This window comes from Perissodus microlepis, chromosome 6 (genome assembly GCF_051167445.1).
Source record: "Perissodus microlepis isolate ML-2025 ecotype Zambia chromosome 6, ASM5116744v1, whole genome shotgun sequence".
Classification (NCBI taxonomy): Eukaryota; Metazoa; Chordata; class Actinopteri; order Cichliformes; family Cichlidae; genus Perissodus; species Perissodus microlepis.
In genome coordinates this window covers 40,748,860-40,776,565 of record NC_140466.1, presented here as the reverse complement: position 1 = coordinate 40,776,565, position 27,706 = coordinate 40,748,860, and the positions used below count along the sequence as shown (strand labels likewise).

At 41.8% G+C, this 27,706-nt stretch overlaps 1 protein-coding gene across 7 annotated transcripts in view; it reads right to left on the bottom strand.

Annotated features, from left to right (window-relative positions):
- tenm3 (teneurin transmembrane protein 3) overlaps positions 1-27,706 on the bottom strand; it is a 360,038-nt gene that overhangs the window by 14,069 nt on the left and 318,263 nt on the right. For all 7 annotated transcript variants that reach the window (XM_084932347.1, XM_084932346.1, XM_084932341.1 and 4 more), the window contains 15 exons: positions 26,501-26,625; positions 26,252-26,359; positions 24,695-24,849; positions 24,333-24,434; positions 22,449-22,622; positions 21,859-21,918; positions 19,035-19,197; positions 18,557-18,695; positions 17,779-17,884; positions 17,560-17,702; positions 17,163-17,341; positions 15,747-15,851; positions 14,319-14,449; positions 11,967-12,136; positions 9,725-9,851 (listed from right to left, as the gene is read on the bottom strand). In XM_084932347.1, coding sequence (XP_084788473.1) covers positions 9,725-9,851; positions 11,967-12,136; positions 14,319-14,449; positions 15,747-15,851; positions 17,163-17,341; positions 17,560-17,702; positions 17,779-17,884; positions 18,557-18,695; positions 19,035-19,197; positions 21,859-21,918; positions 22,449-22,622; positions 24,333-24,434; positions 24,695-24,849; positions 26,252-26,359; positions 26,501-26,625 — 1,987 coding nt within the window. The remainder of the gene's footprint in view (positions 1-9,724; positions 9,852-11,966; positions 12,137-14,318; positions 14,450-15,746; positions 15,852-17,162; positions 17,342-17,559; positions 17,703-17,778; positions 17,885-18,556; positions 18,696-19,034; positions 19,198-21,858; positions 21,919-22,448; positions 22,623-24,332; positions 24,435-24,694; positions 24,850-26,251; positions 26,360-26,500; positions 26,626-27,706) is intronic.

Sequence of the window (27,706 nt, the reverse complement as noted above, 5' to 3'; positions counted from 1 at the left end):
GCAGCCTACGTCTATTGCAGCATAACTAAGGGAGGATTCAGGGTCACCTGGTCCAGCCCTAACTATATGCTTTAGCAAAAAGGAAAGTTTTAAGCCTAATCTTAAAAGTAGAGATAGTGTCTGTCTCCCAAATCCAAACTGGAAGCTGGTTCCACAGAAGAGGGGCCTGAAAACTGAAGGCTCTGCCTCCCATTCTACTTTTAAATACTCTAGGAACAACAAGTAGGCCTGCAGAGCGAGAGCGAAGTGCTCTAATAGGGTGATATGGTACTACAAGGTCATTAAGATAAGATGGGGCCTGATTATTTAAGACCTTGTATGTGAGGAGCAGGATTTTGAATTCAATTCTGGACTTAACAGGAAGCCAATGAAGGGAAGCCAAAACAGGAGAAATATGCTCTCTCCTTCTAGTCCCTGTCAGGACTCTTGCTGCAGCATTTTGGATTAGCTGAAGGCTTTTCAGTGAGTTTTTTGGACATCCTGATAATAATGAATTACAGTCGTCCAGCCTGGAAGTAATAAATGCATGAACTAGTTTTTCAGCGTCACTCTGAGACAGGATATTTCTAATTTTAGAGATGTTGCGCAAATGGAAGAAAGCAGTCTTACATATTTGTTTAATATGTGCGTTGAAGGACATGTCCTGGTCAAAAATGACTCCAAGGTTCCTCACAGCGTTACTGGAGGCCAAGGTAATGCCATCCAGAGTATGAATCTGGTTAGATACCATATTTCTAAGATTTTCAGGGCCGAGTACAATAACCTCAGTTTTATCTGAATTAAGAAGCAGAAAGTTAGCGGCCATCCAGGTCTTTATGTCTTTAAGACATTCCTGCAGTTTAACTAATTGGTGTGTGTTATCTGGCTTCATGGACAGATAGAGCTGGGTGTCATCTGCATAGCAGTGAAAATGTATGCTATGTCTTCTAATGATGCTGCCTAAGGGAAGCATGTATAATGTAAACAGAATTGGTCCTAGCACTGAACCCTGTGGAACTCCATAATTAACCTCAGTGTGTGAAGAGGACTCTCCATTTACATGCACAAATTGGAGTCTATTAGATAGATATGATACAAACCACTGCAGCACAGTACCTGTAATACCTACAGCATGTTCTAATCGCTCTAATAGGATATTATGGTCGACAGTATCGAACGCTGCACTGAGGTCTAGCAGGACAAGCACAGAGATGAGTCCACTGTCAGAGGCCATAAGAAGATCATTTGTAACCTTCACTAAAGCTGTTTCTGTGCTGTGATGAGCTCTGAAACCTGACTGAAACTCTTCAAATAAACCATTCCTCTGCAGATGATCTGTTAGCTGTTTGGCAACTACTCTTTCAAGGATTTTTGATATGAAAGGAAGGTTGGAGATTGGCCTATAATTAGCTAAGACTGCTGGGTCTAGAGATGCTTTTTGAGTAAAGGTTTAACCACAGCCAGCTTGAAGGCCTGTGGTACATAGCCGATTATTAGAGATAGGTTGATCATATTTAAGATCGAAGAATTAATTAATGGCAGGACTTCTTTGAGCAGTTTTGTAGGAATGGGGTCTAAAAGACACGTTGATGGTTTGGAGGAAGTAATTATTGAAGTTAACTCAGAAAGATCAATTGGAGAAAAAGAGTCTAACTTAACATCAATGGTACTAAGAGTAGCTGTAGATAATATTACATCTGTGGGATGATTACTGGTAATTTTTTCTCTAATGATAAAAATTTTATTTGTGAAGAAGTTCATGAAGTCATTACTAGTTAACGTTAAAGGGACGGTTGGCTCAACAGAGCTCTGACTCTTTGTCAGCCTGGCTACAGTGCTGAAGAGAAACCTGGGGTTGTTCTTATTTTCTTCAATCAGTGATGAATAGTAAGATGTTCTGGCTTTGCGGAGGGCTTTCTTATAAAGCAGCAAACTATTTCTCCAGGCTAAATGATGATCCTCTAAATTTGTGACACGCCATTTCCTCTCCAGATTACGAGTCATCTGCTTTAGGCTACGTGTTTGAGAATTATACCACGGAGTCAGGTACTTCTGATTAGAGGCCTTAGTTTTCACTGGAGCTACAGTATCCAGAGTCGTACGTAGTGAGGAGGTGAAATTATTAACAAGATAATCGACCTCTGTTGGGGTAGCGTTCAGATAGCTGCTCTGCTCTGTGTTGGTACAGGGCATTGAAGATGATAACAGTGGGTGGATTATATTCTTAAACTTAGTTACAGCGCTTTCAGAAAGACATCTACTTTGATAAAATCTACTCTCCACCGCTGTGTAATCAATTATTGTAAATGTAAATGTTATCAGGAAATGATCAGACAGGAGAGGGTTTTCAGGAAACACTGTTAAATGTTCAGTTTCTATGCCATATGTTAAAACAAGATCTAGAGTGTGATTAAAGTGGTGGGTGGGTTCTTTTACATTTTGAGAGAAGCCAATTGAGTCTAATAACAGACTAAATGCCATGTTGAGGCTGTCATTTTTAGCATCTACATGGATGTTAAAATCACCCACAATAATTATTTTATCTGAGCTCAGAACTAAATTAGATATAAAGTCTGAGAAATCAGACAGAAACTCTGTGTAAGGCCCAGGTGGACGATAGATGATAACAAGTAAGACTGGTTTCTGAGTTTCACAGCTGGGGTGGACGAGGCTAAGCATCAGGCTTTCAAATGAATTAAAAGTCTGTCTTGGTCTTTCATTAATTAATAGGCTGGTGTGAAAAATTGCTGCCACACCTCCCCCTCGGCCTGTGCTTCGAGGTTTCTGGTAGTTAGAATGACTCGGGGGTGTTGATTCATTTAAACTAACATAATCATCCTGCTGCAACCAGGTTTCTGTAAGGCAGAGTAAATCAATTTGTTGATCAATTATTAAGTCATGTACTAACAGAGACTTGGAGGAGAGAGACCTAATATTTAATAATCCACATTTCACTGTTTTACTCTTTGGTTCAGATGTGGATACTGTATTGTTCTTTCTTTGTGATTGTTTATGTTTAAGTTGTTTGTTGCTGGTTTTTAGTTTGTTTTTTGTCTTTTTGGAAGCTGACACAGTCTCTATGGAGATGGGTTTTTGGGGGGTAGCAGGAGGAGAGAAGCTGCAGAGAGGCGTGTAAGACTGCAACTCTGCTTCCTGGTCCCAACTCTGGATAGTCATATTTTGGGGGGTTTAATAAATTTGTCCATATTTCTAGAAATGAGAGCTGCTCCATCCAAAGTGGACACAGAGATAAGCTCAGGAACCAATATGACAGGAAAGCTGATGAGCCATACCAGAGAAAGAGTTGCTAGACTAAAGGGAGAGGTGATGATCAGCAAGCAGCAAAGAAGGAACACTACAGGTGAAAGGTTTCTATTGAGAGTGTTGGTGGAGAGTAAGGAGGAGATCAGAATGAGGTGTACTACTGACAGCATGCTAAAAAAACAAAGTATGATGTTCGTCAAGTGTGGCAGAGAGCTATGTGTCCTGCTCCACCCTGGAGGACATGTAAGAGGAATGTGAGGCAGTGGTGAGGTGTGCAGTAGAGGTGACAGGCGGGTTTAAAGGGGATTACATCAGCTCTGAGCCTTGTCTTGTTTGCAGTGGTGATGGTGGACAAATGAGGTCTCCGTGGACTATGACCTTCACAGATGACATTTTAATTCTGTCGTAAGAGCAGGGAGCAGGTGGAGGTATGAAAAATGAAAATCAATAGAATCAAGAAAGAATATGTGTGTGAATGGCAGGAAGGTAGCTGGAGAGGTGAACATGCAAGCAATGGAAGCATTGAAGGTAGATGAGTTTAAATACCTGGAGATCCAAAGCAATGGACAGTGCAGAAGAGAGGTGAAGAAGAAAGTGTTTGCAGGGTGGAGATATATTCAGTAGATGACAGTGAGAGCTGCTATGGTGTATGGTGAGGAGATGGTGAGACTAACACAAAGACAGGAGGAAAAGCTGGAGGTGGCAGTTTTGTTGTAAGTGATGGACAATATTAGAAATGAGTATCCCCAGAGACTCCTCAGTTAGCTTGGAGATAAAGTGAGAAAGGCAAGATTGAGATGCTTTGGCAGTGGTTTGGGGGGAATAATGGACACAATGGACAAAAGATGTATACAGCTGCCAGCTGGAGGTGCAGCGGCTGTATTTCCTGAGGAGGCTGAGGAAATTTGGTATGTCAGCCATGATCCTCAGCAGGTTCTACAGCTGCATTGTGGAGAGCACCCTGACCAGCTGCATAACTGCATAGTACGGCAGCACTACTGCTATGGAGCGCAAATGCCTGCAGAGAGTGATAACTGTGGAGAAGATCACCAGGACCCCGCTGCCCTCTCTGCAGAGCATCTACCATCGCAGAGTCCAGAGGAGAGCTGCCTCCATCCTCAAAGACCCCACACACCCCCAACACTTCTGCCCTCGAGACGAAGGTTTAGAAGTTTGAAATCCAGAACATCCAGACTCACTATCTCCTTCTTCCCCACTGCCATCAGACTCTTGAACAGCTGACCCATTTTGAACAGTAATAATTATTTTTTGCACGTCTGCTCATCTTACATATTAAGCTATAGCTCTTTTGCACACATCTGTTTCAAATCTCCATATTTTGTCTCCTTTTCTGCCTTCATCTATTTATTTGTACTACTTGTATTTATATGTTTTATTTCTATTGTATATATTAATCGGCAACTGTGGGTGGACAGCAAAGAAAGAATTTCACTGCACAAAGAAAAACCTTTTCTCTTGTTTTTCTCTGAATGCCAGGGGTAGAAGGATATCCAGGGAGGTGATTTGCTGTGTGGACCCCTAAAGAGAGCAGCCATTTATTTTAAATAAATTTAATTTGACCACTTTTCTCCTCTATTTGAGCACTCAAAGCACTTTACACAACTTGCCTCATTCACACCAGCACTTTTTGCTACGTATTTTCTGTCTAAATGCTGAATTTAATTGAATCTGCCACACACACACATTCAGCAGAGAGCAACTTGGAGTTAGTATCTTGCCCAAGGATATTTCTCCATTTGTGGTTAGTGCAGGTGACAGTTTACTGGGCCCTTCCCCAGATCTCTGCTTCGATCCTGTCCTGGAGGCTACAGACAGTTCTTTAGCTCACGGCTTGCTTCGTGCTCTCACACACACTCTGAGTGGAGACTTCTACTGTAATGTCCTGAGAAAGAACTTTCAGTGACCTGAACTGAATGTGTACAAATGTAAACTTTGCACACACAAGAGTCAAAAACAAGACAAGCAGAATTTATAATTGACAATGAAGCTTTGCTAAGTTTTTATGGGTGCAGCCCATAAACTCAGCTCTGCTCCTTGAACTACACATGAATTTTCCCTAAAATGTGGGATCGTTGAAGGGGACAGAAACAGACGTCCCAGCAGTGTAAGATTCAGCATAAACAAAGAAATACTCAACCAAACACAAACTTCCACTGACCACATTAAAACAGGATCTATCAACTATTTAATTTCTAAATCAAATAGTTGAATAATGTCATACTGTAAATGCACTGAGACTGCTACACTGTGATAGTATGTACTAAATATTAACCTGCTTACTTCCTTCAGTTTCAGTGAGTCTTGTAAAGCTGTTACTTATTCCTTCCTCTCGTCTCGTCTCTTACACGCTACACTTGCTTTACTGTGATTCTTGTTTCTCTTCAGCCACACTTGCTGTTTTCTTTCTAGCTCAGTCTCTCCATGTAAGCTCCAACCATCCCCTGACACAGTAGAGCCTGTGACTGCAAAGTATTTCTTCTTCCTTCTCTATCACTCCCATACAGATGAGGCCTGCTGCTGTGTCTCAGGCTCTGATGAAGCTAATAAAACCAAAATGTTTCTGATTTACCAACACAGCTCTTACACTGCAAGCAATCCGCTCTCGTTTCCTCTTAAAGGCACAACATGGGCTGTTTTTGTTTCATCACTGCTGTTTTTCATTCTCATTCTTTAGCCCATCATTTCCTCACATCTGGACTTTCTGTCTGACACATCTCCACCTTTAAGGGCACGCTGTTTAATCCTCTGTTCATTTTCTGTGTTCCTTCCTTTCTTCAGTCATTATTTTTACATGAATTTATTTAGAGTGAAATATGTCTCTGTGTGATTCGCTCTTTTACGGATGTAGAGTTGCAAGGCAAGTTCATTGGTTTCACATTTTAGCGTCCCTGCGTACCATGACTCCCCTTCAAATCTGTGTCGTGTCTTTAAAGACTAATGACTTCGCCAAGTCAGGAATTATATTCTCAATGAAGACGATCAGCAGAACTCCACACAGGAACGGAGCGCAAGGATGCAGACCAAGAAATACCCAGACTGAAGTATGCTGAGGACAACCTCCCACAGATGTAATATTATCTACAGCTACTCTTAGTACCATTGATGTTAAGTTAGACTCTTTTTCTCCAATTGATCTTTCTGAGTTAACTTCAATAATTACTTCCTCCAAACCATCAACGTGTCTTTTAGACCCCATTCCTACAAAACTGCTCAAAGAAGTCCTGCCATTGATTAATTCTTCGATCTTAAATATGATCAACCTATCTCTAATAATCAGCTATGTACCACAGGCCTTCAAGCTGGCTGTGGTTAAACCTTTACTCAAAAAGCATCTCTAGACCCAGCAGTCTTAGCTAATTATAGGCCAATCTCCAACCTTCCTTTCATATCAAAAATCCTTGAAAGAGTAGTTGTCAAACAGCTAACAGATCATCTGCAGAGGAATGGTTTATTTGAAGAGTTTCAGTCAGGTTTCAGAGCTCATCACAGCACAGAAACAGCTTTAGTGAAGGTTACAAATGATCTTCTTATGGCCTCTGACAGTGGACTCATCTCTGTGCTTGTCCTGCTAGACCTCAGTGCAGCGTTCGATACTGTCGACCATAATATCCTATTAGAGCGATTAGAACATGCTGTAGGTATTACAGGTACTGCACTGCAGTGGTTTGTATCATATCTATCTAATAGACTCCAATTTGTGCATGTAAATGGAGAGTCCTCTTCACACACTGAGGTTAATTATGGAGTTCCACAGGGTTCAGTGCTAGGACAATTCTGTTTACATCATACATGCTTCCCTTAGGCAGCATCATTAGAAGACATAGCATACATTTACACTGCTATGCAGATGACACCCAGCTCTATCTGTCCATGAAGCCAGATAACACACACCAATGAGTTAAACTGCAGGAATGTCTTAAAGACATAAAGACCTGGATGGCCGCTAACTTTCTGCTTCTTAATTCAGATCAAACTGAGGTTATTGTACTCGGCCCTGAAAATCTTAGAAATATGGTATCTAACCAGATTCATACTCTGGATGGCATTACCTTGGCCTCCAGTAACGCTGTGAGGAACCTTGGAGTCATTTTTGACCAGGACATGTCCTTCAACGCACATATTAAACAAATATGTAAGACTGCTTTCTTCCATTTGTGCAACATCTCTAAAATTAGAAATATCCTGTCTCAGAGTGACGCTGAAAAACTAGTTCATGCATTTATTACTTCCAGGCTGGACTACTGTAATTCATTATTATTAGGATGTCCAAAAAACTCACTGAAAAGCCTTCAGCTAATCCAAAATGCTGCAGCAAGAGTCCTGACAGGGACTAGAAAGAGAGAGCAGATTTCTCCTGTTTTGGCTTCCCTTCATTGGCTTCCTGTTAAATCCAGAATTGAATTCAAAATCCTGCTCCTCACATACAAGGTCTTAAATAATCAGGCCCCATCTTATCTTAATGACCTTGTAGTACCATATCACCCTATTAGAGCACTTCGCTCTCGCTCTGCAGGCCTACTTGTTGTTCCTAGAGTATTTCAAAGTAGAATGGGAGGCAGAGCCTTCAGTTTTCAGGCCCCTCTTCTGTGGAACCAGCTTCCAGTTTGGATTCGGGAGACAGAAACTATCTCTACTTTCAAGATTAGGCTTAAAACTTTCCTTTTTGCTAAAGCATATAGTTAGGGCTGGACCAGGTGACCCTGAATCCTCCCTTAGTTATGCTGCAATAGACGTAGGCTGCCGGGGGATTCCCAAGATGCATTGAGTTTTTCCTTTCCAGTCACCTTTCTCACTCACTATGTATTAATAGACCTCTCTGCATTGAATCATATCTGTTATTAACCTCTGTCTCTCTTCCACAGCATGTCTTTTATCCTGTCTTCCTTCTCTCACCCCAACCGGTCGCAGCAGATGGCCCCGCCCCTCCCTGAGCCTGGTTCTGCCGGAGGTTTCTTCCTGTTAAAAGGGAGTTTTTCCTTCCCACTGTCGCCAAAGTGCTTGCTCATAGGGGGTCATATGATTGTTGGGTTTTTCTCTGTATCTATGAAGCGCCTTGAGGCGACTTTTGTTGTGATTTGGCGCTATATAAATAAAATTGAATTGAATTGAATTGAACCTGGAGAAACATCATGAATACTGGAAGCATGTCTTTTGGTCAGATGAGATAAAATGAGAGCGCTTTGGTCGCAGAGATGCTGCTTATGTTTGGAGAAAGAAAGACAGTGAAACACGGTGGTGGGAGTATTATGCTGTGGGGATGCTTCACTGTGTCTGGAAGTTGGAATCTCATCATGGAGGAAAGAATCATACAGAAAGACGAAATGTGAAGATTTTGAAAGAAAACTGGGTCTTCCACCACGACAATGACCCAAAACATACTGTTCTGTCCTCACTAAGTGTTGTCCTCGTGAACGTAGACTCAGCTATACAGACAGCTAAACACTCTCCTAATCAAAATCCAAGGAACAGGCCGATGTGTTGAGTTAGATGATCTAATAAGGAAAAAAAGTAAGTGTGAAACTGTCGACAAAACCAGAAATAAACCAATAAAAATGTTGCATCAATATAAAATATAACAAACACAAATTCAAAGATATAAGAACACTATATTTATCTGCTTAGTGAGTGCCCGAATAAAACATCAAATGAAATCACGCTCATGATCAAAATGTTAAAGAAACCACATGGCATATGAGCTAGCTTAACCTTACTAGCTTAGGTTATACATGCATTCAAATTAAATTCAAACTACAAACTATATCACGCCTTCACAACAAATAATAATGCACACTAGTCGTCTCAGTGATAACAAACAATATTACTTACAGATGATGCCGTTTATCAACTTGTGAAGGCATGGATGGCAACATATTAACAGAGGTGAAACTGCCTCTGGCTAGATCTTGCAGAGTAAAAAATACACAAAAACAACCACTAGAGGGCAAACTGCTGCAGAACAGAAAATACCTAATGCCAGCATACATACGCTGTGCCTGGTAGCCAACTGCATGCAGAAGACCAAAGTGAACATTATTGACTGGCAGGCACAAAGCTCTGACTTGAATCCCAAACAAAGGTTGGGCTTACTAGCAGAAAAGGATACACATTGACTGTTAGCTTATAATTTTGACCCTGGTAGTTTTTGAGAAATAACTTTGTGTCTGCATGCAAAGTGAAATAATGTAAGCATCCAAAAAGTTTGACATTTGAGGAAGTTGTGTTAAAAATTCATGCTCTGTTGAACGGCACGCGGGAAATACACAACTGTGTCTGTCACCCAAACGTCATGGAAGGGACCGTAGCCATGATCGCTCATCTGCTCATACTGTGTAGCGGCTAAATCCACATCAGAGCCACAGAGAAATGGAGCTCAGAATACAAATCATTTTTAAGTGACTCACTCACACTGAAGCTCCACAGTGATGTATGCATGTGTGGTTTTCACGACGTTATCCTGTACCTTGTCCAGATACGTGTAACTCCACATCTTTCCATCAGCGAAGACTCTGGAAATGATTCGTCCCTGACTGTCGTATTCCCATCTCTCTGTGGTCGGACCCCTCTGGAGACCTGTCACCTGACCCGAACTGGACAGACACAAAGTCAGATTACCAACATTTCAAACATTGCCTTTGAGATTTTTGAAAGCTTGAGCCAAACCAAAATCTAGTGATAAGCTTTTAAGTAGTTGCATTTTGGTTCCTGTTTCTTTGATGTGTTTCTTATTTCTTTGTGTTTACTTTTTCAATCTCAAATCAATTCAGTTTCTATTTTATTTATATGGCACCAAATCACAACAACAGTTGCCTCAAGGCACTTTATACTGTAAGACTTAGCAATAATAGAGAGAAAACCTAACATTCAAACAACCCTCTGTGAGCAACCGCTTGGTGACAGTGGGAAGGAAAAACTCCCTTTTAACAGGAAGAAACCTCTGACAGAACCAGGCTCAGGGAGGGGCGGGGCCATCTGCTGTGATTGGTTGGGGGTAATGGGATGATCCTTCTGCATCCTTTCCCTGTATCTCCTGTATTTTCCTGTCTTTTGGTACTTTTGGTTATATCCTGTTTTATTTTGGTAACTGCTTTGACATTTTACCACCTGTGTTTGTTCTTTTCCCTCCTCTGCTTCTCAAATTAAATCCACCTTTGAGTTCTTTCACTTAAGCTCCACTGACTGTATGTATATCGTTATGTCTTTGTTCACATCGTCTGTGCTCCCATTAGGGCTGTGCGATATGACCGAAATCTCATATCCCGACATAAGACATCTATCGTCCCGATAACGATATAAATCACAAACATTTAACATTTTCTGTAAATTCTGTGAATCTCGACTTGCGTGAAGTGTTTCCAGCTGCGCGTCCTGTAGCTGGAGGCGAGTGTTTTAACCGATGCATGAAACGATACATTTTTAGACATAAGTTGTAACGGCCGCCGTTTTCTTTGAGTATTTATTACACGGCGTGCTGCGGGGAAAAGCCTGCTCTAACGTTTGAGTCTAAGGTTTATTTTTTAGCACCTGACGGCTCTTTTTGCTTCTCATCCGTAAATAATCTGCTCTTTCACGTGATTCAGTTTATTTTGAAAAGTCTCAACAGGATCTTGAGTTTTATTGTGAAAGGTTTATGTGGAACATAAACAAGCGGACACACGATGGTGTTACCATCGTTGTTGCTAACGACAACGCATAAAACAGGCGCTTGTCCGTCCGTAGTGCGGTTATATTAAATATAAGAGAAAGAGAGAACTTGAAGAAATGAATGTAGCCACTACAGTGACCATCAGAACCATGAACAAATATTGCTGTAAACAGTTTATTTTGCGACACCACGAAACAAACGATAGCGTAAAATGAAACGATAAATGTTTTTATATTGTTATATCGAACAGCCCTAGCTCCCATGTATCTTTTGGTCTTTTTATTCACATCATCCTAGTTTCTTGGAATAAATAAAGTAGAGTTTTTATTTTAGTCAGTTTAGTTGTTCCTGTCAAACCATCATCTTAGGTTCATTTAGTATATTTGTCTTGAAGTAAACACAACCTAAAACCTAAACTCCATCATGGAGCATTCGTTTCCATCGTGAGAATGTTCCAATGCCACTTCTCAGGTTTTTCACTCTTTCTGAAAACTCAAAGCACTGTAGTTGTTCCCACACGAGGTGATCCATATTACCACAGCCTGGTCTTTCACTATGCATTTAGTGTGATCGCTAACTGTGCCCAATCATAGATCTGCACGAATTGTTCAGTGAGAGCAGCCTCTTTGAAGAACACTGTATTAAGCAATTAAATCTATAACCGTGTAAGAAGATGCGACACTTCCACAAATGTTTCCATCTAACTCACAGAATTGGTTAAAATAATGAGCACAGTTGTGCACAGCAAAAGTAGTTTTACACTGTGTGTGTCAGAGACAGCAAGGGAGAGACAGCTGAGATGCTGAGGCAGAACGAAACCAGGATTGTCAACACCAGTGTGCAGGCTAGAGCTTGAGCACGAAACAGCCATTAGTACTTTCCACCATATTCACACATTGTTTTACATTTTTTAGGCATATTTAGGCATCAGCATATGAGAGAATACATGCAGCCACTGTGAGAACATGCAAACAACAGGAATCTGCAAAGATTTGAAACCAGAATCTTTGTGTACTACAGTGTTTTGCACCATCGAGCAGAATGAGACAAAAGGAATCACCTGGAGTACGTTAGGTTAACTGACAGCAGCTTGCTGCTGGGAACCCAGAGTGTTGGATGGCCTTGGGTATCATAGATGATCTTCAGCAGGAACTTCCTGTGGTCATCATAGATTTTCTCAGTTCGCAGTGTACGATCATAATCCACAGACAGCAAATTCCTCCCATTCACCTGAAGAGGCGGAGACACATTCATAAAACATGCATTAAGATACACAAAATATCAAAAGTTACACAAAATGCACAAACTGACAGTAAATATGAAGCCAGTGTGCTGAATTCTTCATAAATGCAAAGTATTTTGGAAAGTCTTGATGCATTCTCAATCATCCAGGTAAGTAAATCTCCAAAAGTTGATTCTGTTCATCTGGACGTTTTCAGTGGGAGAAACGTTTCGTCTTCTCCAGTCTCAGCTGACTGCGGGTTGGGTGAGTGACGAAACGTTTCTCCCACACAACGCTACGTCCAGATGAATATTTTGGAAAGTGTAGATTTCCTAAAATGTTTCCAGACAAATCACTGTGCACATACTATTCACTCACCCATTCAAATAATGGAATTCAGATGTCCCACAGATGTATAAAATCAAGCACATAGGCATGCACACTGCTTCTACCAACATTTGCCAAAGAATGGGGAACTCTAAAGGAGTTCAGTGAATTGTACTGTGATAGGATAACAGCAGTGCAACAAGTTCAGGCATAAGTGGAAGAATCTGACTGGCCTGCACAGAGTCCTGACCTCTTTTGGGTGAATTAGAGCAGAGACTAAACTAAGTCTTCTTGTCTGTTCAGTGTCTGATACCACACAGTTGTTTTAGCTGCAACAAACTTCATACGTGTGTTAACCCAGACGATAATAGTGCAATATAGTGTATATGCTTTGTTCTTAGGGAGTACCACACATATTGTAAACGTCTCAGAAATAAGAGACAGGCTGGACTGTCTCTTATTTCTGAGATGTTTCATGATAAATACTTAGTCACCCCTCTGATCAAAGACTTAGCAATAAATATTCTAATAAGTGTTAACCTGAGATTTGAAGCATGATCCATGAAATAACAATCTGCGGCTGAGTCAGTGAACTAAGATCTGCACCAGGAACCAAGTCTTTATTGCTGTTTTATTTGCTATTTTTAGAAATAAAAACAAATCCAGACAAAGTTCTTCAGCGTTTCAAAGACTGGCTGCCTCACGCTGAGCTGAGCAGACCCTGTCACCACACAGCTAAACAAATGCACATTAAAAAGTCAAGTAGCTGTCCTGTGTGCCGTTCTTGTCATCTCAGTAAAGTTGCTGTTTCTTGTCTGACAGCAGGCTTTGTCATTGTTCTACCCAGCACGCAGCTTAAACAGGCAGCTTTCTAATTCACTGACATGTTGTCCTCAGTTCACAGCAGCAGAACCCAATAAAACAGTAAGATCATTATTTAGTAGAAAGACTGGATTCAACTTTGCTCCTCTTCAAAGGACTGCAATTACACTGTCATCATTAAGTTGGAAGACAGCTGGACTGTCATTGAGTTATTAATGACAAATTATACTTCAAATTACTCTCAAATGTGCACATACTTTATTTAAATTCACCTCTGAACACTCATTAATAAAAACACATCTACAACTCATTACTGCTAGTTCATAACAGAACACTCCCTATTATGAGTAATGGGTCACCTGTGGTGACACTTTCATTATTGCTTATTGGGCCATGTTGAGAGCAGCTCAGCTGTGTTTTTCAACTTCACTGGAGCCACGTGACTAAAAGGATTGTGCCCCGTTAGGCTGGGACAGAGTGCGTCGTGTCATTTTCAAAGCGCTGCAGTCAAACCGCTGTTCTTCCTTTCCTAACAGCAAGAACAAAAACACGCACCTATAATATGCAGACAGTGAAACTCTGTAACCTACATGATGGACACAGTGATTGCCGTCTCACAACTCAGCACCATGTGAGCTTTGATTTCAGTCTCTGTGATAGACTTGTTTGTTCTCTCACCTTTCTTTAAGACACTTGTGCATGAGCTTTCACACTACAGACACCTTCTGTAGACATCTACGGCTGATGCTGGATGCTGATATATAACAACAAAATGATGGTTTGGCAAAAAACATTGGAGGATATGAATATGCACCTCGCATTCTTATACTTATTACGTTTATCTCTTTTTAACCATAAACACACTGGAGTTCATTTAGACCCACACCAGGACCACTGCGGTTGTTTTGGTCCGTAGCCCAGTGCGATTATTGTGTTCACACCTGCACAAACGAAGCGCACCAACCCGAGTTTGATTTAAATGGGCAACAAACTGTAGGTTTGGTCTCTGCTTATCTAAAGTTTGAGCTAAAGAGCACTCACTCTGAGTTTTCTTCCAAAGACGATGACTTTTCCTCTCGTCTGCTCCTTCCTGAACCTCCACTCCACCAGGTTTTGGCCGTTCTCTCCCGGCAGAGTCATGTTACGTCTCGCAACAGTTGGGTTAGCAGCACCTACACAGGTACGAGAACATGTGAAGCCCTGATGGTTTAGTGTACAAGAATCTCAATTTCTTGTACATTTAAAACACCATATAGACGACATCTTTTTGAGGGAAGGCCTTGCAGCGAGATAATGTCTTTATAGTAGAAGAGTTCAGTCCAGACCTTTAACAATGGGCACATGAAATAAAACATACAATAAAGACGCAGGACAACTGAAACTCTCAGTTTCCACATGTTCATGGACTAATGTCAAAAGAAGACGGGATGCTACGCCGCGGTAAACGTGGCCCTGTCCAATCGTTGTGGAGGTTTTTGTTTGTTTGTTTGTTTTTAAAATAAAAATGTAAAATGTTTTTCCTCAGCAAAAACTCATTGGTTTTCTATGTTCTGTAGAGACAAAAATATGGTTGCATTTTGTTTTCATTTTACACAGGATCATTTTTCTAGAACTGGGTTATAGAAGATTCAAATGGGAGGTTCAAGGCTGATCCCTGTAAAGTATAAAAAACAAACAACTGTACCTAAAATAACAATAAATTATTTTATATTCTGAGACTAAAATGTAACAATACTGAAATAACTTGAGATGTTTACATGAGACTGATTACCTCCCAGTGTTTCCTTTTATTTCCAAAATGTTACAACATGTTTTGTCAAGCTTACACATATTTAGGGAATCATTTCAAAACAATTCTCCTTCAGTTTTTCTCTGAAAATCCTGGTTGGATTAAAATATACTCTCAGTGCAAATCAAATCCTAACACGTGAAACAAACACTGCACCACTCCAGCAGTTTAATATTTACCAATTGTTTCGTTTTAGTCTTTTTAAATATTATTGCATGGAGAGCATACATAAGTGGCAAGAGTTATGAAAATCATCACAGGAACTTACAGTCTTGTTAACATGTCAAAGCCTCAGCAGGCTGACAGTGAAGTGCTGATAACATTTCTGAAACTTCCTTTATATTTAATAGAATTTAGTTAAGTTTTCCAAGTTCACAAAATTGTTTCAATCGTTTAAAATGTTTTTTACGTCAAGTTTTAGTTAGTTTGAGTTAGTTTTGTTTAACTCTAATAATTCTGACAGCTCATTCTGCAGGTGTTTAGCTGCAGAGAGATCAGAAGCAACAGGAACAACAGGACAGAGACGTTCAACCGCAGAGGCAGGGAGCAGAAATCTCAACATGTGTAGATGGTCCCAAACCAGTGCTTTCCACACACTACATATACATATAAGTCAAAATAAAGACAGCTTACGATCCTCTCGTAGATTATAAAGTGAAGGCACTATGTTTAAAACACACCTGCCAGAATATGAGGCTCTGTCTGGTAGTGCGTGTCCATCCCGTTCGCATAGATCACCCTCAGTGAGTGGTCGTTCCCCACCTGGTAGCTGTTACGAAGCTGGTCTGTTTAAAAGGAAATCACATAATAAATGAACCATTTCTTTATTGGATACTTTCCAAGGCATTAATTCATATAGGCAGTATTCTTAGCTGACCTAAGGGTGAAGGAGAAAGAGACAAAAACAAAGACAGCGAAGCATAAAGGCCAAGACAAAGAGGGAGACAAAGAGGGAGACAAAGTAAGGGGAGAAACCCGAGAGGGCAGCGTTTGAGCCTGCTAATGGAGCAAAGAGCATGTATTAACATCTCCCAGCCTCTTTTAATTACATCCTCCTTGACCTTTCACAGGACTAAAGGCCGTTATGTGTGCATACAAGAGAGAGAGGGAGAACGAGACAAACACACAGTCCTTACAGACCATCCCTGAAACAGCCAAGACCCTGGGTTACCAACTCATTCTCCATTCCCACTAAGTACTCTTAATCCAGTCTCTCTACTCCTGTCTCATGTTGTTTACCATGTCAGCCGTGCAGCCCCATCTAACGTGTTTTCATTTTTCTAGCTCACAGGCTAGAAAATGAATGAAGTGATGGAGTGAAATGCTACACTTATCAACTGCTCTGAATAACTCATGTTGCGATCAATACTTGTGCGTGGCCATGCACAGCTCACTCTGAAGTAAATCATTGCCAGCCTCACTTCAAATGGCTCATTAGTTCAGATTGAACAACACCAAATTACTTTTCCCCCCCTCAGCGTTTAGGGTAGAAAGTTTGACACGAAGGACGACAAGGATCCTTTTGCAGTTCCTAAATCTAGGATTATTAGAGCAGATGGGATTACAGATCCATCCGCAGCTTGTACACTTCCTCAAGTCAGATCTTTTCTTAAAATAAACTTTACACAACTAACACGAGCTGCTGATATAACTGCACACATCCCAAACAGAACAAATGTGATGACAAGCAATGCTTTGACAGGATGTCAGATGTATGTACATTTGCATTTTAAAAATCATTGTATTAACATGTTTAGGTGTGAAATTGACGCAACCACATGGACACGACGCTGTATTGTGTGCATGTGGTTGTGGCCAAGGATCCAGGCTAGTCACTGATTCCTGATACTGATCGATCAGGGAAAGTGTGGAAACTGCACAATGTGTGAAGCCTTCCTATGAGACGTGATGAGAAATCGAACTGTTAGTAACTAATTGAATTTACTATGAACCATGCACTGATTTAATAATAAATAAAGACCATATTCTTACTTCAGCTCGGACTAAAGCTTTTAGTATGCTTCACACACACGAGGCCACCTGTAAAATAAAGAGTCTCTGGAAACTTTCCTTCTCTGGTTGCATTAGCTTCTTACCTTGCACCAGAGTGTAGAAGGAGTCTATTGATGATAGGTTGGTTGTTATGGCAACGTCCTCATCCCTCCCTGACGTCTCAATGTCCACAGCAACAGCCCCTGACGACATGTCGCCATGGAGACTGGTTACCACCCCAGTAGGGAAGGTCACATTAGTCAAACGACCCTCACTGTCATAGCTACAAGGATGGTGAGGATACAGTAAGAAACAGACATTAGGATCCACAGATAAAAACTCAGACTCACTCACTGACAACCCAGCAAAAAGTAGAGAAATTTAAAGGTTACATCAAGATATTAACTCAAGACGTAACAATCAGAGTTTGAATTTATTTCATTAATTAAATTAATCTGTCCATTGACCAGAATTCAACTAGAAATCCAAAAAGTGGCTCACTCATAGAAGGTAGTCCAGCCAATTTGGATACTCTTGGTAGCCAACAAGCCACTGTTCCCATGGTAAGTAAACAAGACCAGTTCCTGACCCTGAGCTGTGAGAGTCTTCAGACCTCCATTAGTCCCAATGGTCAGCCAAATGACCTAAACACACACACAGAATCACAGGTGATCAAGGATACACGCTCATAATCTGCTAACAAGGCTACTCAGTACTCACCTGATTGTCGGGAGCAACCACACGTACAGGCATCCTGTTAGTGTCTCTGCGGACGCGGAGCGTGTTTCCACTGCTGTCCGTCACCGCAGTCACATCCTCCTCATTGCTGAGTGTGTGGAGAAATGAGTTACTCATGTAAGATGCCATAAAAGAGGACAAAAACATTAAACAACATTGTCGTGTCAAACAATTTTGCAAGGTAATGCAAATGTATTATGGTGCCGTGTGCGGTCTGTGGCTGAGCTGCAGGGGAGCCAATGCCGGGATCACCAGGGGGTATCTGGCTCTCCAGCCGTTTAAGTTCAAGGCGGTCCATAGGCAGGGGCACAGATGGCCAAGGAAACTTTCCTCTCCCCGGCCTGGGTTCCAAGAGTTCCGAGCAGGTACTAAAATGTGATGTCGTCACACTGCATGCAACTGATTGGTTGGTCAGCAATGAGCAATGAGAGCGTCTCATTTACAAAAATCAAAACAGCCATTTTTGAAACTTGGCTACAAAAAAAAACGCCGTGTTCCCCCAAGTGAGAATAACCCACAAGCCTTTGTTGTTGTTCATGTTGCATATTAATTACATTGTGGGATGCACATTAGTGTTGCTATGACGACAAGCACGCAAACAAGGTAGTACTGGGATGTAATGGAAAACCAGTCAACTCGAGTCGAGTCATGGTTATTAGTGGCGAGTCGATCCAAGTAGGTGCTAATGGAAAAGCGGCTTCAGTAACCAAGCAGTGCTGCAATGACAGTCACAAAAACGTGTTTCCTGACAAACACCAACCTGTAACTGAAGTTGTATTTGTAGTCTCCAGTGACCAGAGACATGGTGAACTGGTGAGTTCCATTTGCATCAAACACGTAGAGCTCTTGAGAGGCTGGACAGGCCACTTCATAGGAACTGGGACCTGAAGCCAGAGAGCCTGAATACACAAACCAAAAGACAGACAGACCAGTGACTTTGTTTTCTTTGTTATCTTCTTAGATTATGTTCTTATGTTACTTTTGTTATCTATTATTGTTTAATATTTTTGTTTCTAAACTCATACAATATTGCATAGTGTATGTCATTTGCCATTACATGAATACCTGCATAACTGAATAACTTAAGCAGGTATTCTCTCTTTGTAAATCTATTTGATTATTCTGCTGATCACCTTTACTACACATCCGTGAGACAGCTGTCTGCCTATTAACATACATGTCATACAAGCCCTCTATTGCACGTCTACTTTGTATGTGCATACACTTTATATACACACCCGTAGGTGGTTGGTTGCGTCGTACGGCTCGAATGCGGATGTTTCCCAGATCAGCCACATACAGCGTCCCATCCGGAGACACAACCAGAGAGGAAGGACAATTAAGCCTGGCATCTTTGGAATAGCCATCTCCCGTTTGATAGCAGTCGCAGTTTGCATCATTCTACAGGACAGCCAAATGAGAGACAACGGACAACATCAACACAAGAAATTCTCGTCTCATATATGTGTGTCTCAGGTTCCCAGTCATCCACATTATGGTAGTCTAAGGAGCTTGGAAAGCAAGCCACTGGACTGAGTTTGGACTGAGTTTTGTGAAGACATTTCACATCCCATCCAAGAGGCTTCTTCAGTTCTACAAATCAAATGATGGAGAGTCCCAGGTATTTAAACCCTAGTGGGGGATATCTCTTGGTCATTGAGCCTCTCATTGACCAACCATAATCATGTGCCTCATCACATTAGCCAAGGTGTGATAAAAAAAAAGGTGTGGGTCATAATCACCAGATCTTTGGGTGAGAACACTGTGAGATCTTGCTTCAAGGTTGAGGGACCTGCGAAGGAATCTCAAAACTGCGTTGTAGGTGGAAGTTGCTGTCGTAAGCCACCCCTCTGTTCAAAAATGGGCTTTCAACGTGAACATAAATGGCACTCATTTTAAAACCATCTGTTCTCTCAGTCCAAAATGTGAACTTTGGTATCATCAAATGAGTCCTTTACCAGATGGTGTGGAGCTGTGTCTTGTCCTGTCGCGCTTGCTCTTCTATGTTGTGCAGTTCTATGGAGTGGCTGCTTGGTTTCTCCAGTGTAAAGGTCCAAGCACTCCTTGCTGCACTGCACAGCGTACACTATGTTGCTTAGTTTTAGTTTGGAAGTTTTGTCCTTGGGATAAACCAGTTTCTTCTCTAATGGAATGGTTGGGTGACTGGAATGATAATGTTCTAGTTCCCTCTTTCCTGTGCATCTTTGCTGATTCAATGAGGGCTCATTTGGGATAACCACTTGTTTTAGGAGCTTTCTTTAGATGTGTTTGTTCCTTTCCCTTCTGGCTTACGGGAAACAGTTTCTTCTCGGTATTGCAGTGTCCTGACAACTCTGTGTTCGAGAGGGTGTTGGGAGTCAAAGAGGAGGTACTGGTCTGTGTGTGTGGGCTTCCAGTAAACTTCAGTGCTGAGCTCCTCCATGTGCAGAGCATAGTCCAGAAATAGCAAGCTATTATTCTTTCATTAATTGGGACCACATCCTCATGTAGGTTTGACAGCATAATAGATATTATCTAGTAGATAATGGCAGATGGCTTGAGCATGAATTGTCTCCAGAGGGGACTGGCAGCATCTCCTGGGCTGGGCAGGTCACCAAAGAAGGCATACCTTTTTTGAGAAGGCTTGGGAAGAGAGGGGGCCTGTAAACCTTGATTAGGTGGTCACAGATTAGATTGCGTGAAGTGGATATGCTGGCAAAATTGATTGGCGAGAACTTAACGTAAGCATGATCAGCAAGGTGGAGTAGAAGCAAATCACGCTAGCATCCTGGCACCAGCAATGGTTGGTGCTGCATTTTGCAGACTAGTTTTAGTAGAGAGAGAACCTCGAATTCTGATGCTACAAAGGTTAGCTGAGAGGAGGCATCGTGAAGTGCCATGAAGGTTTGTGCCTGCATTTTGCAGGGGAGGGATAGTGGAGAAAAAAACTGGCATCTCGGTGCAAGAAAAAGCAAATAAAAATCTATGTTTTTGACTTTTTAAAAAACCCATTATATGTAAAATATGTGGTGGAAATTAAACAAAAGGGGAGAATGCATAGAGCTGTGGTTAGGTCCTAGAAGAGCACCCTTTAATTCAAGGGAGGGAAAGGCCTGGGTTTAATAAACTGGTGGAGCAACGGGCTGTGCTCGTCACCGGATGTGTCCTGGTGTGCATCCTGCCTGGAATGTCAACTGGTAAATCACTCGGCCATCCAATGGGCGGCTTTGCATCCATTACCATTAATGGAGGTCCCGTTCAAGTGCAGTGGTATGAACTTCATCGGGACAAGATCCCCGGAGTGCCTGGGGACATTGCTTTGTATAAGTTCTCGTGGATGATGTGATGTGATATCCCGAAGCAGAGCTGCTTGGCACGGGTGCAGTTTCAGGTGATCTCCTGAGTCGGAATCCCAAAAGAGGTACTGACGACCACAGGGTCTCATTCATGTCTCACACACAAAAGAGCTGTACCACCCCCAGAGCGATGGGCTGGTGGAGTGCCTTAAAGTCCATTACTGGCATGTTTATTCATGAGGATTAATGCAGTAGGGCTTGCTGTCAAAGTCTTTTGTTTGCAGTGGAGGAGGTGCCCTGGACCTCCATGGAATTTTCTCCCTTTGAACTGCTGTTTGGCAGGAAGCCACAGGGGCTTTTGGACGTAATTACAGAAAACTGGGAGGAATTTCCAATCCTTAATAAGAATGAGATTTAATATGTTGTGGACCTGAGAGCAAAACCACACACACTGGGTCGTTTATTATGGGAAAATTTGTGTTTTCCCACAAAACCTCTGGTGATAATTTCCCATGCCATTATTCACACCCTGACTTATGTGATGACAACTACGGTTTAAATACCTATGACTCTTCATTATTTGATTCGTAGAAATGAAGACGCCTCTCTGATGAGAGGTGAAGCATCTTCAGGAAACTTAAAGGAGTCCAGTCGCTTCTCTTTCTCACATCCTGTTGCATTCACACGTCACTATTTGGATGCTACACATTCATTCTGAATTCGAGTACTTCAGTGAGCTGAGCAAAATAAGGACTGAAAACAACAGTGAAGTAGCTGTGATGGGTACCTTGCAGTCACAGTCAGATAGCGCTCCAGCTAGATGGGTAATTTCTCCATCAGTCGACACCTGGAGTTTTGGTAGAGAAGGAAATTATTCTTAAAGTTTAGCACAGTGGCACTTTCTGTTACAGCTTGGTAATACAGTAGTAATAGAAGGGCAACAAGGCAGAAACAAGAACGTAATAATGTGGTAATTTAGTGGTTATTACTACTAAACCAGTTAATATCATGGTAACAACAGTGGATACGGTTAAGTAATATTACACTGAGATTTATGCAGTTGGATAATAAGGGACCAAAACCTGGAGATAATAATGTAGAAATAAAGACATCCCCACGAGGAAAAACAACATTAGTAAAAGTATCGTAATACCTTAGTAACAATATGATAACCTGCTAGAAATAAGAGGGTGATATCTGTGAATTTGAATTTTCACGTTTTTATACAGAGTTAAATTAAATAAGGTAACATTGGCTGCTGTTTTAGCATATTTGGATAGTATTACTTTATTAAAAAGCTTGAATTTATCCTACCTTAGATTTCCAGGATTCTGCTTAAAATTCATGATTACAAGGAAATTCTGTCCAGCAGATTACCTGTCGAATATGGTGGATTTTCTTCTCATCCGTCTCTGCGATGTAGAGAACGCCACTGTAGGATAAGGCGATGGCTGTAGCACCCTCTAGCATGGTCTGAACCGCCCTCTTTCCCATGGTGTACTCTATACCAGGAACCTGGCAGTGCATGGGACGACCTGCCACAATACGAACCTGAACACACACATTTGCACATGAATGTTAGTTAAGAATCATTAAGTAGCACTGTGCATTTGTTGTTGTGGCACAGGAAGGCTGTGAAATACAAATGTCATTAAATACTTATATATTAAATATATATATTAAGTCAACTCCTAGGGAAAAAGTATGGGACCAGTGCGCCCCTCCTGGGATAGTTTTACCATAGGCCCACCTTGGAGTTGGGCCTAGGGAGGTGGAGCACACAGGAGAGGATCTGGTGGTCAGGCTTCAGCCCATGGGGCTCGGCGCAGCCCAAAGAGAAGACTGTAGGGACATAGGGGTCGGGTGCAGTGTGTGTGAGGAGGCAGTCAGGGATGGAGGCCCTGGCAGTCTGATCCCTGGCTACAGAGGTTAGCTATTAGGACAGGGAACATCAACTCTCTGGACGAAAGGAGCTAGTAGGTGAGATTGAGCATTGCTGGCTACATATAGCCAGGTTCACCTGAATGCACGGCTAAGGCTCTGGAACCAGTTTCCTGGAGATGGGCTCGACTCTGTTCTAGTCTAGAGTTGTCAGGTTACCACCAGTATGTTGGGGGTTTTGCCAGTGGAGGTGAGGGTTGCTTCCCTGCGCCTTCAGGTGGGGGAACAGGTCCTGACATTTGCCCTTATGCACCAAAAACAGTCCAAAGCACCCAGCCTTTTAGGAGTCACTGAGTGGGCCGCTCAAGGGGGCTCCATCTAGTGACTCCAACATCCTAATGGGGGATTTCAATTCAAAGAAAGTGAGACCTGGGAAGAGGAAATGAGCATGAACGGCCTGATCTGAACCTGCGTGATTTTCTGTTATTGAACAACAGTCACCATTTTTGAATATGAGGATGTCCATCAGTGCAGAAAACACTAGGTTGCAGGATGATGATGAGTTTTGTAATGATATCATCAGGTATGCGGTCCTGGACACATTCAGTACTTCCATGCAAATTAATTGTGTTGTCAGATGTTTGTGCATGTTGGAGGTATTTCCGCCCTTTGCTGTGATCAATGTTGAGGTTGTTAATCAAAAAAAGTAACTATTACACAAGTAATCATTACAAGTGTAATAATTGTTATAATTACACGTGTAATAATTGTTATTATTACACGTGTAATAATTGTTATTATTACAAGTGTAATAATTGTTATTATTACACGCCCATTGTTACAGGCCATTTGGTCCCCGTACAAACGCACTTGTCATTAATAAGTTGGACTTGTTTCCAGTGAGTGTTGGACTCCACTCCCTTTGTCACTGGTTCTGTTTTATAGCTTACATGGATAAAATGTCTGTCAAGCAGGCAGAAGGCTTCTACTTTCGTTACGTCAGAATGGGTGGGTGTCCTCTCTCTCTGACATAGGCTCAGGGTGTCAGTCATTCCAGAGGGTTTAGATTGGAGCCAATACTCCTCCATATCTAAAGGAGCCAGTTTGGGGATCTGATAAGGATGCTTCCTGGGCACCTCCTGGGTGGCATGTCCCATGAGGAGGAGGCCCACAGGGTAGACCCAGGACACCAGAGAGAGATTATATCTCTCAGCCTGGGAATGCCTCAGTGTACCTCCTGATATGCTGGAGGAGGTGGCTGGGGAGAGGGATGTGGGCCTCTGCTTAGGCTGCTGCCCCTGCAACCTGGTCCTGGATAAGTGGAAGAAAATGAATGGATGGATGGATAAAATATACATTCAGCAAAGATATACATGATACCTGTCTATTTTCAGTGATCTGCAGCACAACATTGTTGTCCAGCACATAGATAGAGTTATCCATGGGATTGATGGCTAGATCTGTGGGCCACTCTAACCGCACCTGGAAGGAAAGAGGACAGAGAAGAAAAGGTGACACTTCACTTCCTGTTCATTGTTACACACACACACACACACACACACACACACACACACACACACGCACACACACACACGCGCGCGCGGACACACACACACACACACACACACACACACACACGCGCGCACACACACACACACAGAGACACACATCACATCATGTGATATTTTCACATAGTCTGATATTTTCTGATAAGCAAAGAGGTTTTAATGGTTAAAGGTTACCTGTCTTATGTGCATGCTGGTGTCACAGGTCAAAGGTCGTGCAGAGGTCAGATCATTGCTGCCCAACACTGTGGAGATGATCCCGTTACGATCCACTTTCCTAATCATAGTTCCATCCACAAAGTAGATGAGTCCGTTTTTATCAACTGCAATTCCTGTGAGTAGAGAAACACACACACACACACACACACACACACACACGATTTTATGATAGTAAATTATTAATGGAACTGCTTCAATGCATAAAGCAAAAAACAAAACGAGAGAAGTAAATATTTTGAGTGGAGATGCAGCATACACAGTTTCAATGACAAATACAAAAAGATACAATAAAGTAGAATAACATGAATGGAGTAAGAGTTCGGTGCACTCAAGCAAAGTCTGCAGAGATTACTTAGATTACTATAAGCAAGAAAAATGTTACAAGTGATAACAAACAAGTGGCAGCTCTACAAAATAAGACGTGTTCACAGAGAAGGTTATTAGGAGCGACTGTGTGTGCGATTCTCCTGTGATTTCTGCAGCAGCAGTGTAACACATACAAACATGCAAATACAGTTAGCTATATGGCAAAGGTATGATCTCTGTCACTAAGTATGGCATGACGGGCTTTTTCAGCACAAAAACAACAGTTCTCCTGGACAGCATGGACAGAGCGAGAAGGAAAACACAGGAAACGTGTTGTTGATGACAGAGGTCACAACAGTTCAAATAACCTCTCTCTATAAATAGACTGATACTGCATCATCTCACAGTCAAAATCCCAAATCTCAAACTGGTTTAGAAACAAAAAGTTGTGACTTCCTCCTGGCTACCAGATTTAAATACATAACAGCACCTTTATAATGTGGTACAACTGGACATTTGCAGCATTTCCTGTGCAGAGATGTGTTTCAGTCAAAATGTAACATTATCTAGACTCTGTTGCACTTGAACTGAGGCTTTTGTTGGAGCAAAAGAAACCTTAGTCTTAGTATGGCGTTCCTGATAAATAAATAAAGTTTGCTATGACTTCATGTCCATCTAGGATAATGCAACATTCAAGTCTGGGATTATTTGAAAGTAGTGGGAAACTGGCAGTTACATCCAATATTCAAATACGCTCACGCGCTTACAGTGTTGAAGGTGTTAATGGTTCTGAACAAGTTTGCATTGATGTCAGTGTGACTTCCTGAGCTTGATGAAAGAATTGAACTTGCACACCTGGACAGATCCTAGGTGTGGGAATTTAGTACTATAACAACATGCACTGATGCTATGACAGCTATTAATTCTGCTGCTGGCTGCAACCAATAAATACTTCATCTACTTCTTGCATTACACCTCCCACACTGTGTATCATTTGGCCACTGTCAGGACAACTGTTTGGTACGGCTCTGCAGTTCCAGTGGACGAAGGACAAGAGGATATCTGACAGGTGATAAATCTAGTATGGGTATGCTTATGTAACTGACTTAAATAATAAGCACCTGTGTGTGTGTGTGTGTGTGTGTGTGTGTGTGTGTGTGTGTGTGTGTGTGTGTGTTAGAAGGAGACAGAAAGATTCTGTGTACGCACCTTTTGGTCCCAGTAGCTGGGCCTCTGTAGCTTTTCTTCCATCTCCACAACGCGCTTCATCAAATGGGGGACACTGCTCACCTGTACCAGCCACTACTTCTCCATTACCTGTAGACACACACACACACACACACACACACTAAGCATTAACCAGAGAACGGTACAAAGCTGCAGACTCACTGGAGTCTTGTATGACAACACTGTCTTACAACTACATTCATAACAGGAAGTAAAAATGCTGATGCTTACTGATGAGGTCACGGGCACCGCTGAGCACTTTGGGGCGGTAAATCCGTCGTGAGTTAGTGTCGGACACATACAGCTGCCCTGTTACTGGGTCAGTGGCTAAGTAGTACCGGTGAGCAGGGTTGTTGCTGTGGAGCGCAGCGAAGGGGAACAAATAAGAAAGACAGAAGAAAACTCATTAGAATGACATCTGTGTCACATCCCTGATAAGTTATCAGCTATAACACATTTAGTAACCAAACTAAAGCAACTGTTATGTTTGCTTTCACAAGGTAAATCTGCTAAATGTGTGGACAGATAAAGATCAAACTGTGCAAGTCTACAACTTCAGAGGAGTGAAAAACTGAATTTTTATTTCATTACACAAGAGGAAAAGTTACAGAAAAGCAGGGAAAAGCTGTCCCCTGCTGCTGAAATGACACTGATGCTGAGCAGCTGCAGGACAGCATGCTAACAACTAGCTGGTTAAAGGATCACTAATCAGTCTGTCAGGCTTTAGCCTCCGGTTTGTACTGTTTACTGGTTAATACATAATAATGCACTTCAGGCCAGCCTGTGCAGTAAGGCAAAAAATATGTAATGAGTACTGTAACAGCTTCATGCAGGAAGTAAATAAATAACGTAATAGACATAAAAAAAGGAGAAAAGGTGAAATCCAAAAGGCTTCTATGAAGCGTCGGACAGTTTAACTTTAACTTTCCAGAAGAATTCGCAGCATGAGTTCAGTTAAATGCTTGTTCTCCAACGTGAGGACAACGTGGAAATGAAGGAGACTTTCTGCAGGAGTTGTTAGTGTTTGGGTCAGTGTAGCTATGCTGTAACTAGTGTGTGCACTTATATGTATGTGCAGTCTCTGAGATTTAAGTGCAGCTGTGATATATGTATGTGAGAAAGTGTGTTTATGTGGAGAGAACATGAAACGTCTGTGCGGAGAGAACTAACCTGCTCCAAAGAAAAAAGAAGACCTTAAACAACAGGAAAAAACCCAAACATACTGCAGGTCTATACTGATCTGATCTGGGTAATGATTCATGTGTAGGAATGAAAAGATGCAGCTTTGATGGAAATGAACCTACAGAGGGCTCCATTCAAAGAAACCCTGAAAGGGGAAAATGCAGCGACTCATAATCGTCTGTATCGCCCCGATGCGCTTGTATGCATGCCTGACAATATCAGGGTGTGCTCCTAGGGCTGGGCGATATGACCCAA